Source organism: Ammospiza nelsoni, chromosome 6, assembly GCF_027579445.1.
Source record: "Ammospiza nelsoni isolate bAmmNel1 chromosome 6, bAmmNel1.pri, whole genome shotgun sequence".
Lineage (NCBI taxonomy): Eukaryota > Metazoa > Chordata > Aves > Passeriformes > Passerellidae > Ammospiza > Ammospiza nelsoni.
The window spans coordinates 32,222,082-32,236,684 of record NC_080638.1 but is presented as its reverse complement, the minus strand read 5'-3'; the positions used below and the strand labels follow the sequence as shown (position 1 = coordinate 32,236,684).

Sequence of the window (14,603 nt, the reverse complement as noted above, 5' to 3'; positions counted from 1 at the left end):
TGAGGCTGGTTTGTGAGAAGAGTGTTTGTGCAACTTAGCTGATACATGGATTGATTTTAAAAGCAAGTTGAGGCATGACATGTTTGTGACCTGCTGTGCTCTATAAATATTCATTAATAGACACATTTCGTGATTTGTTCTCAAATTCAAGAGCATATTTCATTAAATTTCTTTACTCATACTGGGGAAATGGGAAAAAAAGTTATGTTCAACTACTCTTACTCTGTCCATTTAATCATGCCTGGTAACTGTGTTCAGGAAAACATGAGTTAGTCCAAAATGTTTCTCCAGCTGTTTCAAGTCCTGATTTATAATTCTGTGTATTTTTTGTATGTGAAATGATGGAAAAAGGGATAAGGAACAGGCAAAACAAGGAATTAATCAATTTTAATTAGGATTTTATAGTATGTCCATTTTGACTGCTAAACAAAAAAATCCAAGTAAAATCAACATATTTCAAAAGTTGTATCAGGTTTTAGAAGTATTACCAGTTGCAGGATGATTTAATTTTTTTTTAATGTACTTGAACTGTCTCTAAATGTGTAATAGACATTTAATTTGGCTAATCATGTCAGGAAGAGCTGTAAAAATTATTTTTGCTTTAGGTCCCATCCATCATCATGAACTATACTTTGGTATAATAGACATCTTCTCAGTAGTGATATTCATGTGAACTTAGATTAATGGATCAATTGCAAATATATGTTAAATTACTTTCAATTCTAAAAAAACAAAGGCAAGTTAATTCAGCAGTTTTTTTAACCTGCCTTATATTTTTAGCCCTCCTGACTGCATTTTCAAGCATTGGTCCAGAATCCAAAAGATTCAGAGGCAACTATTTTTACAACCCTTTTTATAATCACTATAAAATAGCAAGAACCAGCAGAGCAGCTTGCTGAATTTTCACTCCTATCACTATTCCCCTCTCATCAATATTATCATTTTGCTAGTTAAATATCACAGCACAGTGTTGCTTAAAAGCAGTACTGCTGAAGTTGTCTCTAATGGCGACTACTTCCCATTAGAGGTCTGAAGTGTTTCAGTGTCCTAATCACTTCAGCAGGTTTGTACAAAAGATAAAAGGGCAAATGGAAGCTGCTTCCCTCCAACAAAGTTCAAGAGCTCACTAATGTCTCTACAGGGACAGTCTGTCCTCCCAGATTACGGGGAATAGGAAGACTCTCTGGCAAGGAGCAAAAATTGGGTGGGAAGCAGGCATGCAGAGAGAGGCTATTTCTGAAAATACCAGTGGCAAGTAAGAAAAACAAGGCTGTTGACCTCAGAATAATTGGTCAAAGTTTTTTTTTCTGGAGCAAACACATCTTCAGGTTCATCTCTTTCCCAAGAAATTATTTATAGCCTTGGAAGGCTCCTCAGTCTCATTTCACCCTTCAGTCACTCTCAGCAGCAACATTCTGCTTTTCATGTTACAGACCAATTAACAGAATGATTCACAGCAGGGAGTTCAAAATAGATTTAGATTTGGCTCCTCCTGTAGGGAAAAAGGTTACATAAATGCTAGTAGCAAGGAAGAAGATGGGACTGAGAATTGCAGGAAGGCCATATATTGCAGGAATGCCAAGTTGGACATTTCTGTATCAATTTTTAATTTGTACTTTTTCTGAAATCCATTTACAGATGGTCATGTTTATGTTAACCCTTTTTTTGTATATCAGGGAAAGCTTTCAGGCTTCACCCTCTTTGGGAAGGTTAGGGCACACTTGAGATTACTGGGCACGAGCCATCCACAATGGCCTGTGTGTAGAACACTCAGCATAGGAAAAATAGTTTTCCTTCTGCAGACTCATATAGACCATAGCATTTCCTGCAAGACTTCCTAAAGGTGTTTGTGAGAGGCACTAGAACTAACCAGCTACAATGTTAGAATGAAAAGCAGGCATTTTCCACTATTCCATTAACTTGTGCCTTTTTACAGAAAGGAGCATGGATCATTCTAAATGGCACAGGAGAGGTGTAATCATGTTCAGGAGAAATTGGCTGAGATAGGGGTTGTGCTTAGTAAATTATTTCTGGGTTTTATTCAGTGACTAAAATTGAGTAGGTTATCAGTAATGAAGGCAAAGAACAGAAACCAGCATTGCCCCATTGCAGGTAAAAGTGAGATCCCAAAGGCCTTTAGAAGAGCTTCTGTGAAATTTTTGCACATTAATATGTTTTCTGAGAAGCAATCATTTCTTTATCTCCAAAAACTCTATCATAGAGGAACACAGCCCTGGAGATTCACAAATAAATCTAATGGTTGACTTTTGTTCATAAAGTTAATCTGATCAAATTCTCAGCAGACAAAAATGAAATTAAATTTATGAGCAACATGACCAGTTCTAAAAGCAATTGTATCATGAATTTGTTTAAATGTATCGCATCATTGCATCTCAAAAATTAACTCATCTAACAATAAACTCCAAAAATTTGGTTAGTTACAGCACATTTTATCACCATAGGCTGTGATTTGTGGCAGTAGTAGACATTTTGTATTCTTTGTGATGCATTTTAATAGGCAGAATTTTTTTATGCAATATATTCCTCTGAAATTTAAGCCGGCAATACTTAGTAAGTTCAAAACCATATTACCTATTTGTAATGTATGTTTAGATTAAAAGATACATTAAAAATAGGTAATATTGTTTTGAACAATAATTGTCTTTGAAAAAGATACAATGGTATGCAAAATACATAATCCAAGGGGTAAGCTTTGCCTTTCGTAACATTTCTTTTCATAAAAATCAAAATTACACACTAGATAGCATTATTTTCCCTTTTAAGCAGCTTTAGTACAAATGGCAGTGTTTCAGCTATCCATCCACAATTCCTTGCATAGTCTGGGGTGAGGAATAAATGCCATTTTCTTAAAAGTTTTTTTTTAATGTCATGTGGTTTAGATACTTACATGATAGCATGAGTCTTCCCCTAAAAATACATTAACTGTGACATATGGCAAGTGGGGGTTTATTTTTTTTCTTCTCCAAGGATATTAGATTTCCATTACCTGCAAAGAAGGGTTAAGATTCAGTCAGTTCTAGGCTCACTTATTTCTTGGAATACAAAGGTCGCTGTGATGCTGTGGTAAGGCCGATAAAAACCACCCTTTTCCTATGGCTTCTGTCCCAAATGTGTGAAATGCACACATTTAAAAGTAAAACTCACCTTTCAGAGGTTATGACAGTGCTGAAGTGGAGTAGAAGAATGGGCAAGGCAAAGAGCTTTATGCAGCTGAAGTGCTGACCACTGGTCTAGAGTTTGGTTGTGTCTGTCAGCCCCTGGCAGAAGTCATGGAGTAAATTCCTGCTGGGCAGGAGCAGGTAGCACTCCTGGCAGGTACTGCCTGCAGCCTGGGGGCTGCTGCCAAATGCGTGCTAATTACAGTTTGAGAAGTCCTGGATGAATTCCGGCGCTGCATATGGAGTTTAGAGTCAATGTGCACATGAGTTGTACGTGTGACACGTACAGAATATTTACTCTGCTCACAGCTGCATAGATCTCTGTGTAGCACATGTTCACTTATAACACTGAAACCTAGATAGGCCAGGCTTCCTGCTGTGCTGGGAGGAGCCAGCAATGAAATCTCAGTCATCATATCAGCTTCTTTTAGTTTCATTTTTTAGAAAATTTTTTTCGTTATTTATTTCTTAAGTAGTTATGGCCAAATTACAGTTTTACCTTGGTTTTGACAAATGTTTATTAAAATAGTCTGCCTGGTGAGAAGTGTTATTAAAACCATATAATTTATTTTATCATGTTGTTCTGATATTCTTCTATTCTTTGTACTGCTTCCGCTGAAACTTTTTAATGCTCTGTAACTTTATAGAATTGTAAAATATTATCACTTTTAGGCAATTCTAAATTGACCCTCCATAGATATTGTCTGTGAACTAGTATTGAGCTGTCTCAGTGTTAAGAAATGTGCCTAAAAATTAAGCAGTTGGTTACATTACTATTATACATTGGCTTTTCATAAATAGTGTGCTGGTAAAACAGAACAAAAATCCAACCAAAGCAATTTCAGCCCTGGCAGCCAGAGTGCTCTGCAAAAATATTTATGTACTGAGACCTGCTAGATTTTTGTTCATGGAAGTTTCCATCTAACAGTTAAATTTTTAAGCCAGTTATTTTTCTGTGCCAAATATTTTTCTGAGTATTAGTATATTCCTTCTTCTGAAAGTTGTTCATGTGATAGAATTATAAGGAGAAAAACCTGAAGCACCTAATATGTGGCCATATAAATAAAGCCAGGTATGAATTGGAGTTTATTGTACCTGTTGATATTGCCCACAATATATCAAGAGTCATGCAGCAAATAAGAATTCAGGTCTTTCAGATAGTTTACTTGCATAAAGTTCCAGTGGCTTGAATTTTTTTTTTATCCAAAAAGAGATTAATTTCTGGTTTTTTGTTTTTCAGCCAACACAGACGGTGATGCCTGGTCAGGTAATGCGAGTTACAACTGGTGCTCCAATTCCATGTGGTGCTGATGCAGTGGTGCAGGTGGAAGATACAGAGCTCATCAGGGAATCAGATGATGTGAGTCACAAGTTAAAAAACTCATTTTTCTTTTGTGTGCGGCAGCAAATGGCACATGATACAATCCTGTAAATATGAAAGTCAATCATACAGTAAAGCGCTTCAGTAATCTGGGAAGTTTGAGGGATTTTGTATCAGTTCCTAGTGGCAATTCTCACTTTTTCAGGCTGTGATAACAGTACCACAGACCTTCCTGTTCTGACTGATTTTTCATCAAAATTGTTGAGTGCTCACTCTAAAATGTTTGGGAGCATGATTTGAGTGAAAGGCAAATGCCTCTTGGAAATTCATGCCCACAGTCCAATTCAATTGCCTACTGTAATTACATTTTAAAACACAGGCTAGTGGAAATCTCACCAGATAAGAAGGGGAATTTTTTTTAAAATTACATTATGATCTCAGAATAATACAGTGAATTACTGCTGATGTAATTAAAGCTGAATATGATTTTCTGCACTTCGGTTTTAAGTGCTGCAAAATCCATAGGAGGACTTGGATTGCTTTAAACTGTGCTATGAGGACAGTTCTGTATTATCAGAGTTGGTCTTGTTTCAGCAAAGGAGAATTTGGTGGATTTTGGAGAATACTTCTTATACAAATGCCTTCCAGTGAATCTGTTTAGGAAAAGAGGTTTTGTTATGAAACAGGGGAAGTAAATGTTTTTTTAAACTACAACTAAGATTTTTTTAAGACATTTGTGCTCCTTTAAAATGAGAACATTACTGAATTTAAGACCTCTGAAAACCAATAAATGGATAAGGTGCATATTCCTCCAGAATGTAGGCACAAACCTGTTTTTGAACAGATTTTCCAGCCTACCTTTACATCATATTAGTGGACTACATTACAGATGCTGCAAATAAGAACACAGAAAGAAAACACAGAAAAAAACACAGAAAGAATATGAATACTGTAGTACTAATTCTGTATGCACCATTGTCTCAACATATGAAATGTGCTTTTTATGAAGCAGAGGAGCTCTCTGTAGACAACCTTATTCCAAAGAGTCCATCTTAGACTTCCTTTGTGTTGCTGTGTTTGCTTCTGAATCCCAGCTGTGATTTCAAGGCACTATCCTCATGTTTGCTGTCATCTGAGAGACTTCAAGGCGAGAAGATGTGTCTCTTATTGTCACAACTTCCAAGTTCAGCTTTGGAATGAACTATGTGTGTGGTTCTGTGCTCAGATCAGCCTTTGCTCTACTGCTGCTGTTCTGACAAGCTATTCCTTCACCACAGCTCAGTGTCAGCATTGTAATTGCAGCTGGGGTGTAAGCAGATGAATTCTAGTATTCAAAACTGATAAAGTCTGCAAAAACTGAAACTCACTCTCAGGATCCTTTCTCATGCCTTATTAATCTTATTAAATGCATAGATTTTTACATCTAATGAACTCATCAAGCTGTGGAGGATGTCCTTATTCCTAGCAGGGAAATTATTGAAATTATCAATCCTGCTTTGAGGTTACAGATGTATATGTATAGATTATATCTTCCTGCAAAATACACCATTGCCTTCACTGCTTTTTAATCAATTCCATTAGCCTTACTGAGCAAGTTTTTTGTGTCCATTGCCCGCCTCATCTTGAGAGGACTACCACATTGCAAATATAAGCACTACATCATAATGGAAAACCAGAATTTTTTCTAGTCTAAGTTTAGATTTAGTGTTACTGACAGGCTGGCACTATCTCAAAACTGAGTGTATATGTCATCAACCCATTTGCAGGGCTTAAATTTAAATATTAATGATAGAGGTCATGTACCATTTATTGGCATTGAATGAATCACCAAACTATTGACATTCTGAGTAAGGAAATGCATCAGACTCTTCAGACCACTGTCTCTTGTTCACAGTAAACAAACAAGATGATTGAGCCCTTTCTGATTCATACAAGGCTCTCAAGTAGGAGTATCCACTACAGGAATGTTTGTGAGAATCCTGAAACAGCTGCAGCACACAGCTTCTTTCCACCTTTCTGCTAATGTAATGTCTGCCAGACTAATGGTCTGTTTCAAGTGCCATCTTTGAAATGGTTTGACCAGATCAAGTTGGCTGGGAGGAGTAGAAAGAATCCACTCAGTATACCAGATCAAGAGGTAAACAGGAAAGCTATATAAACACAGGTATCATTAAAAAAAAAAAAGGGAAGCTAAAACTACATATTCAGTGCTGGTCCTCCCCTAGTGAGCTCATCATAAAGAGCATTTCTTAAAATGTTTTTCAGTTTTAGCACACATTGTCTTACAACCTTTACAAACAAATCAGGAGAATGATGTGATTCTTAAGCCACAATGTTTCAGTGTAATGAGTGCTGTGTAGACTTCTGAGAAATTTAACATTAATCTTCTTTGAATAGGTCAGCTGACCATATGTGATGTCCTTGTGTTTGTAGGGCACTGAAGAACTAGAAGTTCGAATCCTGGTGCAAGCTCGGCCAGGCCAAGATATCAGGTCTGTATTTATTAAAATATTTCTGTTAGGAATTGAAGGGCTGATGAATTTCAAAGTAATTTTTTAATCATGAGTGGTACTGACATTTTGACAGTCAGACTAAGGAGAGTCCGTGGATGCTCCAGACCTGCAGCAGGACCAATGAAGGAAAGGTACTTTGGTTCTCATCCTATTTTTCTTTCATGTTGTTTTTCTGTCCTGATTTTCAGACCCATAGGACATGACATTAAAAGAGGTGAATGTGTGCTGGCTAAAGGAACCCACATGGGTCCATCTGAGATTGGTCTCTTAGCAACTGTTGGAGTAACTGAAGTAGAAGTTAACAAGTTTCCAGTGGTTGCAGTCATGTCAACAGGGAATGAGGTAAGAAAAATTTGTTTAGAATTATAGTCTGAAATACTGTCTTTTTTTTGAGGCAATGTTTTGGATTAGTGGCTTCCACCCTACTCCCAAGCAGACTCACTTTTGACAGCAACTCATGCTGACATGAGCTATTTCTGTGAGGCATCAACCCATAATAATCTGCTTGTGTTTTCTCCCTTAGGGGCTTTCTCACAGGTCTCACACTCTCTTTGCCAAAATTTTGGTAATGTATCCAACCATGTGCCAGCTGTTTTCCTGCTGCCAGCAAGGGAGAACCTGTGGGGTAGTTGGGGTTGTAATTCATGTGGCCAGTCATTACTGAAGAGTAATTTATTTTAAGCAACGTCCTCTATGTCTGTAACACAAATGGCAGACAAGCTGACTTGAAAAACTCAATAGTTCTACCAAATGCCTTGTTGCAGTATTGTGCCTCAATATTCTTTCTTATAGTAGCACATGTTGAAATCCAGACACTTTCCTGTTGGTAGAATTGCAGACCAGCTTTATAATTGTTTTAACTACATCAGAAAAATCAGGTTTAAGATTAACTTAATTTACTAACTTTACATATGTTGTGTGTTGACCCAGGCCAGCAACTGTGCCCTCTCACTTCTTCCAGCAACAGGACAGAGAAAGAATAGGAAGAGCAAAATCTAAAGAACATGTGGGTTGAAATATGTGTGTTAAAACAGCATGAAGTTTTCACTGTCCTTTAAGACAAACTTTTTGAAATCCAGCCTCAAATATTAACTCAGTAGCTGTATTCTCATGCAGCTTGGATACATTCAATTTTGAAAGACTTTGAAAACTTTTCATAGGTTGAATTTTGTCGTCTGGGGTACAGATTATTGCCAGATTTCATAACATAAACAGGGTGTGGCATGCAGGAACCAAACCACTAACTGAGGAATAAATCCATAGAGCTACAAGGATTACAGGTGGTGATTTTCTGACTGGTAACTTCCATATGATTGAAGATTCTTGCATGTCATTAAAGGGTCCTTTACTGATGTAGACATTCTCTTTTGTAAAATGCTAAAACGTTCTTTAACATCCTATGACAATCTTCACAGAAACAGAGCTGCAAGCCAAAGCATAAAATTTACCCATGCTCCACTTCTCATTATTCTTACCTTATTACCTAATGCTGTGACTTTGACAGATACATTCTTATTAGTAGTAGCATTATTTACCTCTTGTCAATATTGTATTGTGCTTTTGTGTCCTACATTAGAATTTCTAATATATATAAAACATACATTTATATATGTATGTTTTGTAGTTTAGCTTCCAAAATACATAACACATGTGAGGTAATTGCCGCGATAGATTATCTTAAGAGAAAGTTCTTCATCCAAAACAGTAATTGATATAAGAACTAAGCATAAGGCTTCTGTTCATTAATCCAATGCAGAATGTTGTATTTAAGATATCTTTTTTGGTGAGCAGACAAGGAAATTCAAAATGTTCATTAATGCCTTTAAATCTGGTTAACAACATCAATGAGGTTCCCTTAGAATCAATTAAAGAGGAAGAATAACGTGAAAACTTGAAAGTTTTTTGTTTGATTGCTAATGTCTGAGATTAGAAGCCATGTGCTCATAAGGAGTAAGAATGTTTTGCAGACACGAACCAGTAGAAACAAACTAAACAATAGAGGATTGGACTAAACAAGCGCATTACATATCTTATTAATTAAAATTCACTAAATCACTTTGTACATATGTTTCATGATATGTGTCTAAAAATATCCTGTCCAACCTGAAGAAATAATTCTCACTTGACTTGTGTAAAGCAGAGTGTTCCAAGGAGACTGACTGAGTGTTTCTGGTTTTATAGCTGCTGAATCCTGAGGATGACCTCTTGCCAGGCAAGATTCGGGACAGTAACCGTTCAACTCTGCTAGCTACAATCCAAGAGCACGGCTATCCAACAATCAACCTGGGAATTGTGGGTGATAAGTAAGTACCACATGTTAGTAAAGATGTCACTTCATATTCATGTGATGCACTTTATGGCATCCATGGGAAAAAGAAATACCAGAGAAAATGTCACTCATTACAAATGTCACAGTGTTGTGACAAGGCACATCTTGGAGAAAGTATTTCATCCTTTTCATTATAGCAAGAAATAAGTCTATTTTAATATTAGGTCAAATCTTTTGAAAAATAGTATTTAATGGTGTTTAATTTGTTTTGCATTCTGTTTGTTGAAACAGATGATCTATTTCCTGTTGCAAATTGAATTTTTTGTTGCAGTATCCTTCCAAGCAGTATACTTAAAACACATAAGGGGAGACAGTTCTACAGCAGCTACACTTTTTTCTGGTCAAATAAAGGGAGAAGGAAAGTTTCTCTCAGAGTTTATTTTCCATGACAAAATTGATTTAGACTATACAATTTTGTCATATTCTGAGTAATTCTCTTTTGAGGAAGGACCCACTGCTGCATATTGGCCATCATTTCCAGAAATTTGTGAAAGAATTTATTTTTTTTTTTTAACTTTAGTGATCTTTACTTTGATTGCCCCAGAGTAGCACCCTACTGATCAGTCTTTCTGTTCATCTGATAGTAATTGCTCCTTGTTTCCCAGTGGTAGTGAAGTGACATCTCTTGAGAGCTCTGGGATAAGTGATTGAAGTGTTCAGCTTTCTGTCCTTCCCAAGACTGGGCAGTGACTGCTATCCATGGCTTGAGTTTCTCAGCATAATGTATTTCCTCAATGTATTGAGACCTGGAGGCTTTGAAAGGTCTTTCTTGCTTTTCAGTTGGGGTATCAAACCAAGTGACAGACTTGGTTTGACAGGGAGTTGTTCAGGTCATCCCAGTGGGTAATTAAAAGTAAAAATAAAAAAAAATAAAAAAATAAAAAAAAGAAAAGCAGATAAGCAGATGACAAGGTCCCAGTCAGGGACTAAAAGGAATCCAACCAGGTTACTATTACAGAGCAGGTAATTTCAAACCAGTCTTCCCTAAAGCAGTATTCAATACAAAACATGATTAGGTTGACGGAAAGTGTATGAATGGGCCAGCCACTGCATGGTTTTGCAATAATTAAACCAATTTGCATGGTGGCTGCAGGAAATGCAGTTGAGTTTGAAGTACTCATACAGGGAATGTGACATCACAGTTGTGATCTTAGGGAAGGCAAACCCTTCTGGATACTCTCACTGCATCCAGGTATCCCTTTTTGCTTCTCTAACCTAACAAAACACCACAAATACCACTGCATTTCCAACCAGCAAGAGATACCCAGCCCTCCTGCCCATGAATGCTTCCAGTTTCAGGTGGTGGTGTCATACAAACTCATGAGGCTCTTCTTTCCAGGAGTGGTATCTAAATGAGATAGCTAAATTGCTCCTGGATCACTGGAGCTTTCTATATTATAAGGACATTTTTAAACTGTAAACATAAGTAGAAAAGTTTTCAAATGAAACTATGATATCCAGAGATCAGGTTCTAGATTTGTGTAGCTAGGAAAAAAGAAAACAGCCACAAAAAGTCTCTTACCTCCTGGGAGTCATCTCTGTGTAAAGGGATTGTCAGGGGTTTTCTTCAGCAAAATACTGTAGGTGGAACTTTTTACCAGCTGCAGGAGCAAAAGTAACAGCTAATGTTACCAACATTATTGTCAATGCATCTTACATCCTGTGTTACCAATGGCTTTATCCAGTGGAAAAGATGCTTTCCCTGGTAGTCTCCCCTGGAAAATAAGCGTGTAAAGCTTGTTTGTTCTTTATGGCTTTGTCCTAATCAAATAGCTATTGTCTCAACTTTGCTGTAAAGTTAACACTATCAAAAGTTTAAAAAGGTTAAAAATGTTTAACTTAAGGTCATTGTGTGAAACTGTAGCTATGCACTCCATTGCCTTCAGGAATTGTTTCTGTGACCTCCTAGGCATGGAGAGTCTGTGAAGATAAATAATTTTGAAAGCTCTCAGTAATAAACAGCAAACAGCTTTAGAACATAGAATCATTTAAGTTGGAAAAGACTTTAGGATCATGAAGTCTAACCAGCATTGCCAAGTCCACAAATAAACCATGTCCCCAGGCGCCACACCTACGTGTCTTTTAAACACCTCCAGGGGTAGAAACTCCATCACTTCCCTGGACAGCCTGTTACAATGCTTGAAGGACCTTTCAGAGAAGAAATTTTTCCTGATATCCAATCTAAATCTCCCATGCTGCAACTTGAGGCCATTTCTTTTTATCCTATCACAAGTTTCTTGAGAGAAGAGACTGATGCCCGCCAGGCTATACCCTCCTTTCAGGTGGCTGTAGAGAGTGATAAGGTCTCCCCTGCACCTCTTTTTCTCCAGGCCGAACAATTCCAGGTCCCTCAGACACTCCTCATCAGATGTGTGCCCCAGATCCTTCAACAGCTTCATTGCTCTTCTTTGGAATTTCTTTCTTGCAGTGAGTGGGATTTAAGGGCCAAGAGAACTTTTTGCTTTTCTATATTTTTTACAAATGTATTTTATGACCTGTTTTTACTAGTCAGATGCTAGCTGAACACCAGGCAGCAAACCAATATATCAGTCTAAGGAAGTGCCTGCAGCTTTGCTTTCAGTTATGTGAGCGGTGGATTCTTTTGAATCTTAGCTACTAAAATGATCTCTGAGTCTTGAGATAGCATTACCTTGGCAAAGGTAGTAACAGTTCTTTTTAAATGTTTGGTTTTCTTCTTTTTTCTGTTTCATGCTAACAAAGCAGCTTCTGCAGAGGTAGTTACTTTAGCTCATAGAATAGAAAAAATGAGCTGAGTGTACTTTGCAGTAACTATTGAAAGAATAATTCAGCACTGTTGACTTAGCTAAGAATCTTCTCCACCAGATATCAGGACTCAGTCCTAGCAAGTTTTCTGCCATTCTTCCACACTCACATGCCCAATCCTTTTCTTTACAGCAAAATGCACCAGCAGTTCTGTTTCACTCAAAAGGAAAATCTGATTGTATACATCAGTTTGATAAGAAGTATGGTGTTATTTCATTACGTAATAAAGCTAACAGAGTGTTGCCCATACAAATATTTCAGTGGACTAACATATTTTTGCACTAACATGACTGATTTGATGGAGTACTGTGGCACTTGAACAAATGCAGGAGAAAGATGTTACAAAGGGTCCAATTTTGACACTTGAGTTAGTATGTTTGTAGAAGAGAGGAACAAGCCTTCACTGTCTGTTTTATGGTTTACTGAAGTTAAACCATAGATTATGTGTGTTTGTGTGTGCTCATATATATGTGTATTTTGTGTGTATAATATGTATCCAGACTTTGAAAAACAAAAAGATTTTATATGCCTGCAATATCTACTGGTGTAGTAAAAATACTGGCAAACATACTTTTCAGAAGGAAAAGTTGAAAACTTGTACTTTTTTTTTTTTTTACTGTATCATGGTATATATTTCTTCCTTCCCATACTTTAGATTTAGATGCTTGTTTTCCTTTTTCCTTTTTTCAAAACAAATTTCATGGGGTAAATTTTGCTTCATTTTACTGGGAGTATCACTTTCTGTGCACCATAAGCACTAATGGAGTGGGAGACAGAAGATAATAGGGAGCACAGTTGAGTATTACAGTTGCTGTAATGGCTCAGGTTTCTAACAACCATGGAAATCCTCTTCAATCATATTTGCAGTTCTAATATTCAAGCATAAAAAAATTTTTAGAGTAATATTTGCAAAGACAAATTTAGAGGTTATTTCTATCTATAATTTAAGCATGCAAATCACTCAGAGATTTTTAGGTAAAAAATTCGCTTGTCCAGCTGCTTTAAAGCCCAGGATTGTGATACATGTAAACACAGAGAATGTGAAAAGATGGGAAAGCACACTGAATGTCTGGGTTTCTGAAGAGTAGTTAGAAGCATTTTTAAAATGCCTTTGCATATTAATCATACATGAAGTTACATTTTGAACTGACCACTCAAGTCTGACTTAGGCTAAAGTTGCACTTTCATTTTAAACTAATATTATATTTCTTTTGCGAGCGTTTTAATAATTTCTGAGATTGTCACCATCATTTCTGTTCTCATAAATTGTATATATCAAACAATATTCAAAATAAAAAACAGCCATTCCAAAACCTATAGATAAATTTTACAGTTGAAATCCTAGAAGAAAGCAATAGGAGAAAGCAACAGACCTGGGAATGTGATACAGCTGAAGTTAGGTCTGGCCAGAAGCCAAAATTTTCTCTATTTGTGTTCTTAGCACGTAAAAGCCCAGCTGTTTCAAAAGCACACATCTCTGAGTAGAAATGGAAGATAAATCCATTTCCAGAGCTACTGCAAACACAAGAAACAAATGCAAAGCTAAGGAAAGGAAGAACCCTTCTGATACTGTTGTTACTGTTGTGTCTTACATTTCTGAATCTCAGACACACTTGCTAAAAGTTAGAAAAACGACTGGCCAGTTAAAATTGATATTCTAATGTCCTTTTCAATGTTGCCTCCTAATAACAAGACCAAGTTAAAAAGGCTTTCATTTGCGTTGCTTATCTTATAGTTTATGAATTTATTTGGTTTTTTGGAAACCAATGATAAGAATAAGTTGCATATCTGATCTGATCTGTAGAAGTCTAATTGTCAGGATATTTTTGTGTCTGATTATTTCATTTGTGTTGTTTTTTGTATTCCATTGTTTAAAGTGTAAAGTTTATCCCTAGCAAAATCTGCTGCAGTATGGGCCTCTGTTTTACAAAGTGGTCTTCAGCTTTGACAGCTTTTCTCCTATGAAAGACTTATTAGGCTTGCTAAGGAATTTTGATCATGTATGTAATGAATTCAATTTCCTCTGTTTTTACCTTTGTTTACATGAGTGCATTTTCCCCTTCTCTGCATTCTTTTCCCTATTTTCTAATTCCCTTATAATTTTTCTCAGAGGCATGTATAATATTTAGTTGCTTCCAACAGCATTTTCATTTATGAATCTGTGATTTCACAGTGGAGAAAGAGTCTCTCTCTTTAGCAGAAAAATTCAGGAAATTCATATTATTTCATCACTTGCTTGAAAGATTTATCTGAACAGTTATTAAATCAGCAGTTTATGAGAGCTTTTCTACATGGGAAGTGTTTAGTCTCTTATTTGTTTACCTTTCCTTTTTGACATACTATTAGACATAGAGCTCCTAAATGACAGGTAAACCTATTAAAAATCACCCTTGCTGTTGTAACAGCATTACTCTGTGATATCCCTAAAATAAAAGCTTTGATAGGTAGATACTGAAATCTTACTGAAGGATTTAGTC

The 14,603-nt window shown here is 36.5% G+C and overlaps 1 protein-coding gene across 18 annotated transcripts in view; it reads left to right on the top strand.

The window, feature by feature from the left end:
* The window catches only part of GPHN (gephyrin), a 268,081-nt gene that overhangs the window by 230,436 nt on the left and 23,042 nt on the right, over window positions 1-14,603 (top strand). For all 18 annotated transcript variants that reach the window (XM_059473606.1, XM_059473604.1, XM_059473602.1 and 15 more), the window contains 4 exons: window positions 4,420-4,539; window positions 6,934-6,992; window positions 7,202-7,355; window positions 9,195-9,316. In XM_059473606.1, coding sequence (XP_059329589.1) covers window positions 4,420-4,539; window positions 6,934-6,992; window positions 7,202-7,355; window positions 9,195-9,316 — 455 coding nt within the window. The remainder of the gene's footprint in view (window positions 1-4,419; window positions 4,540-6,933; window positions 6,993-7,201; window positions 7,356-9,194; window positions 9,317-14,603) is intronic.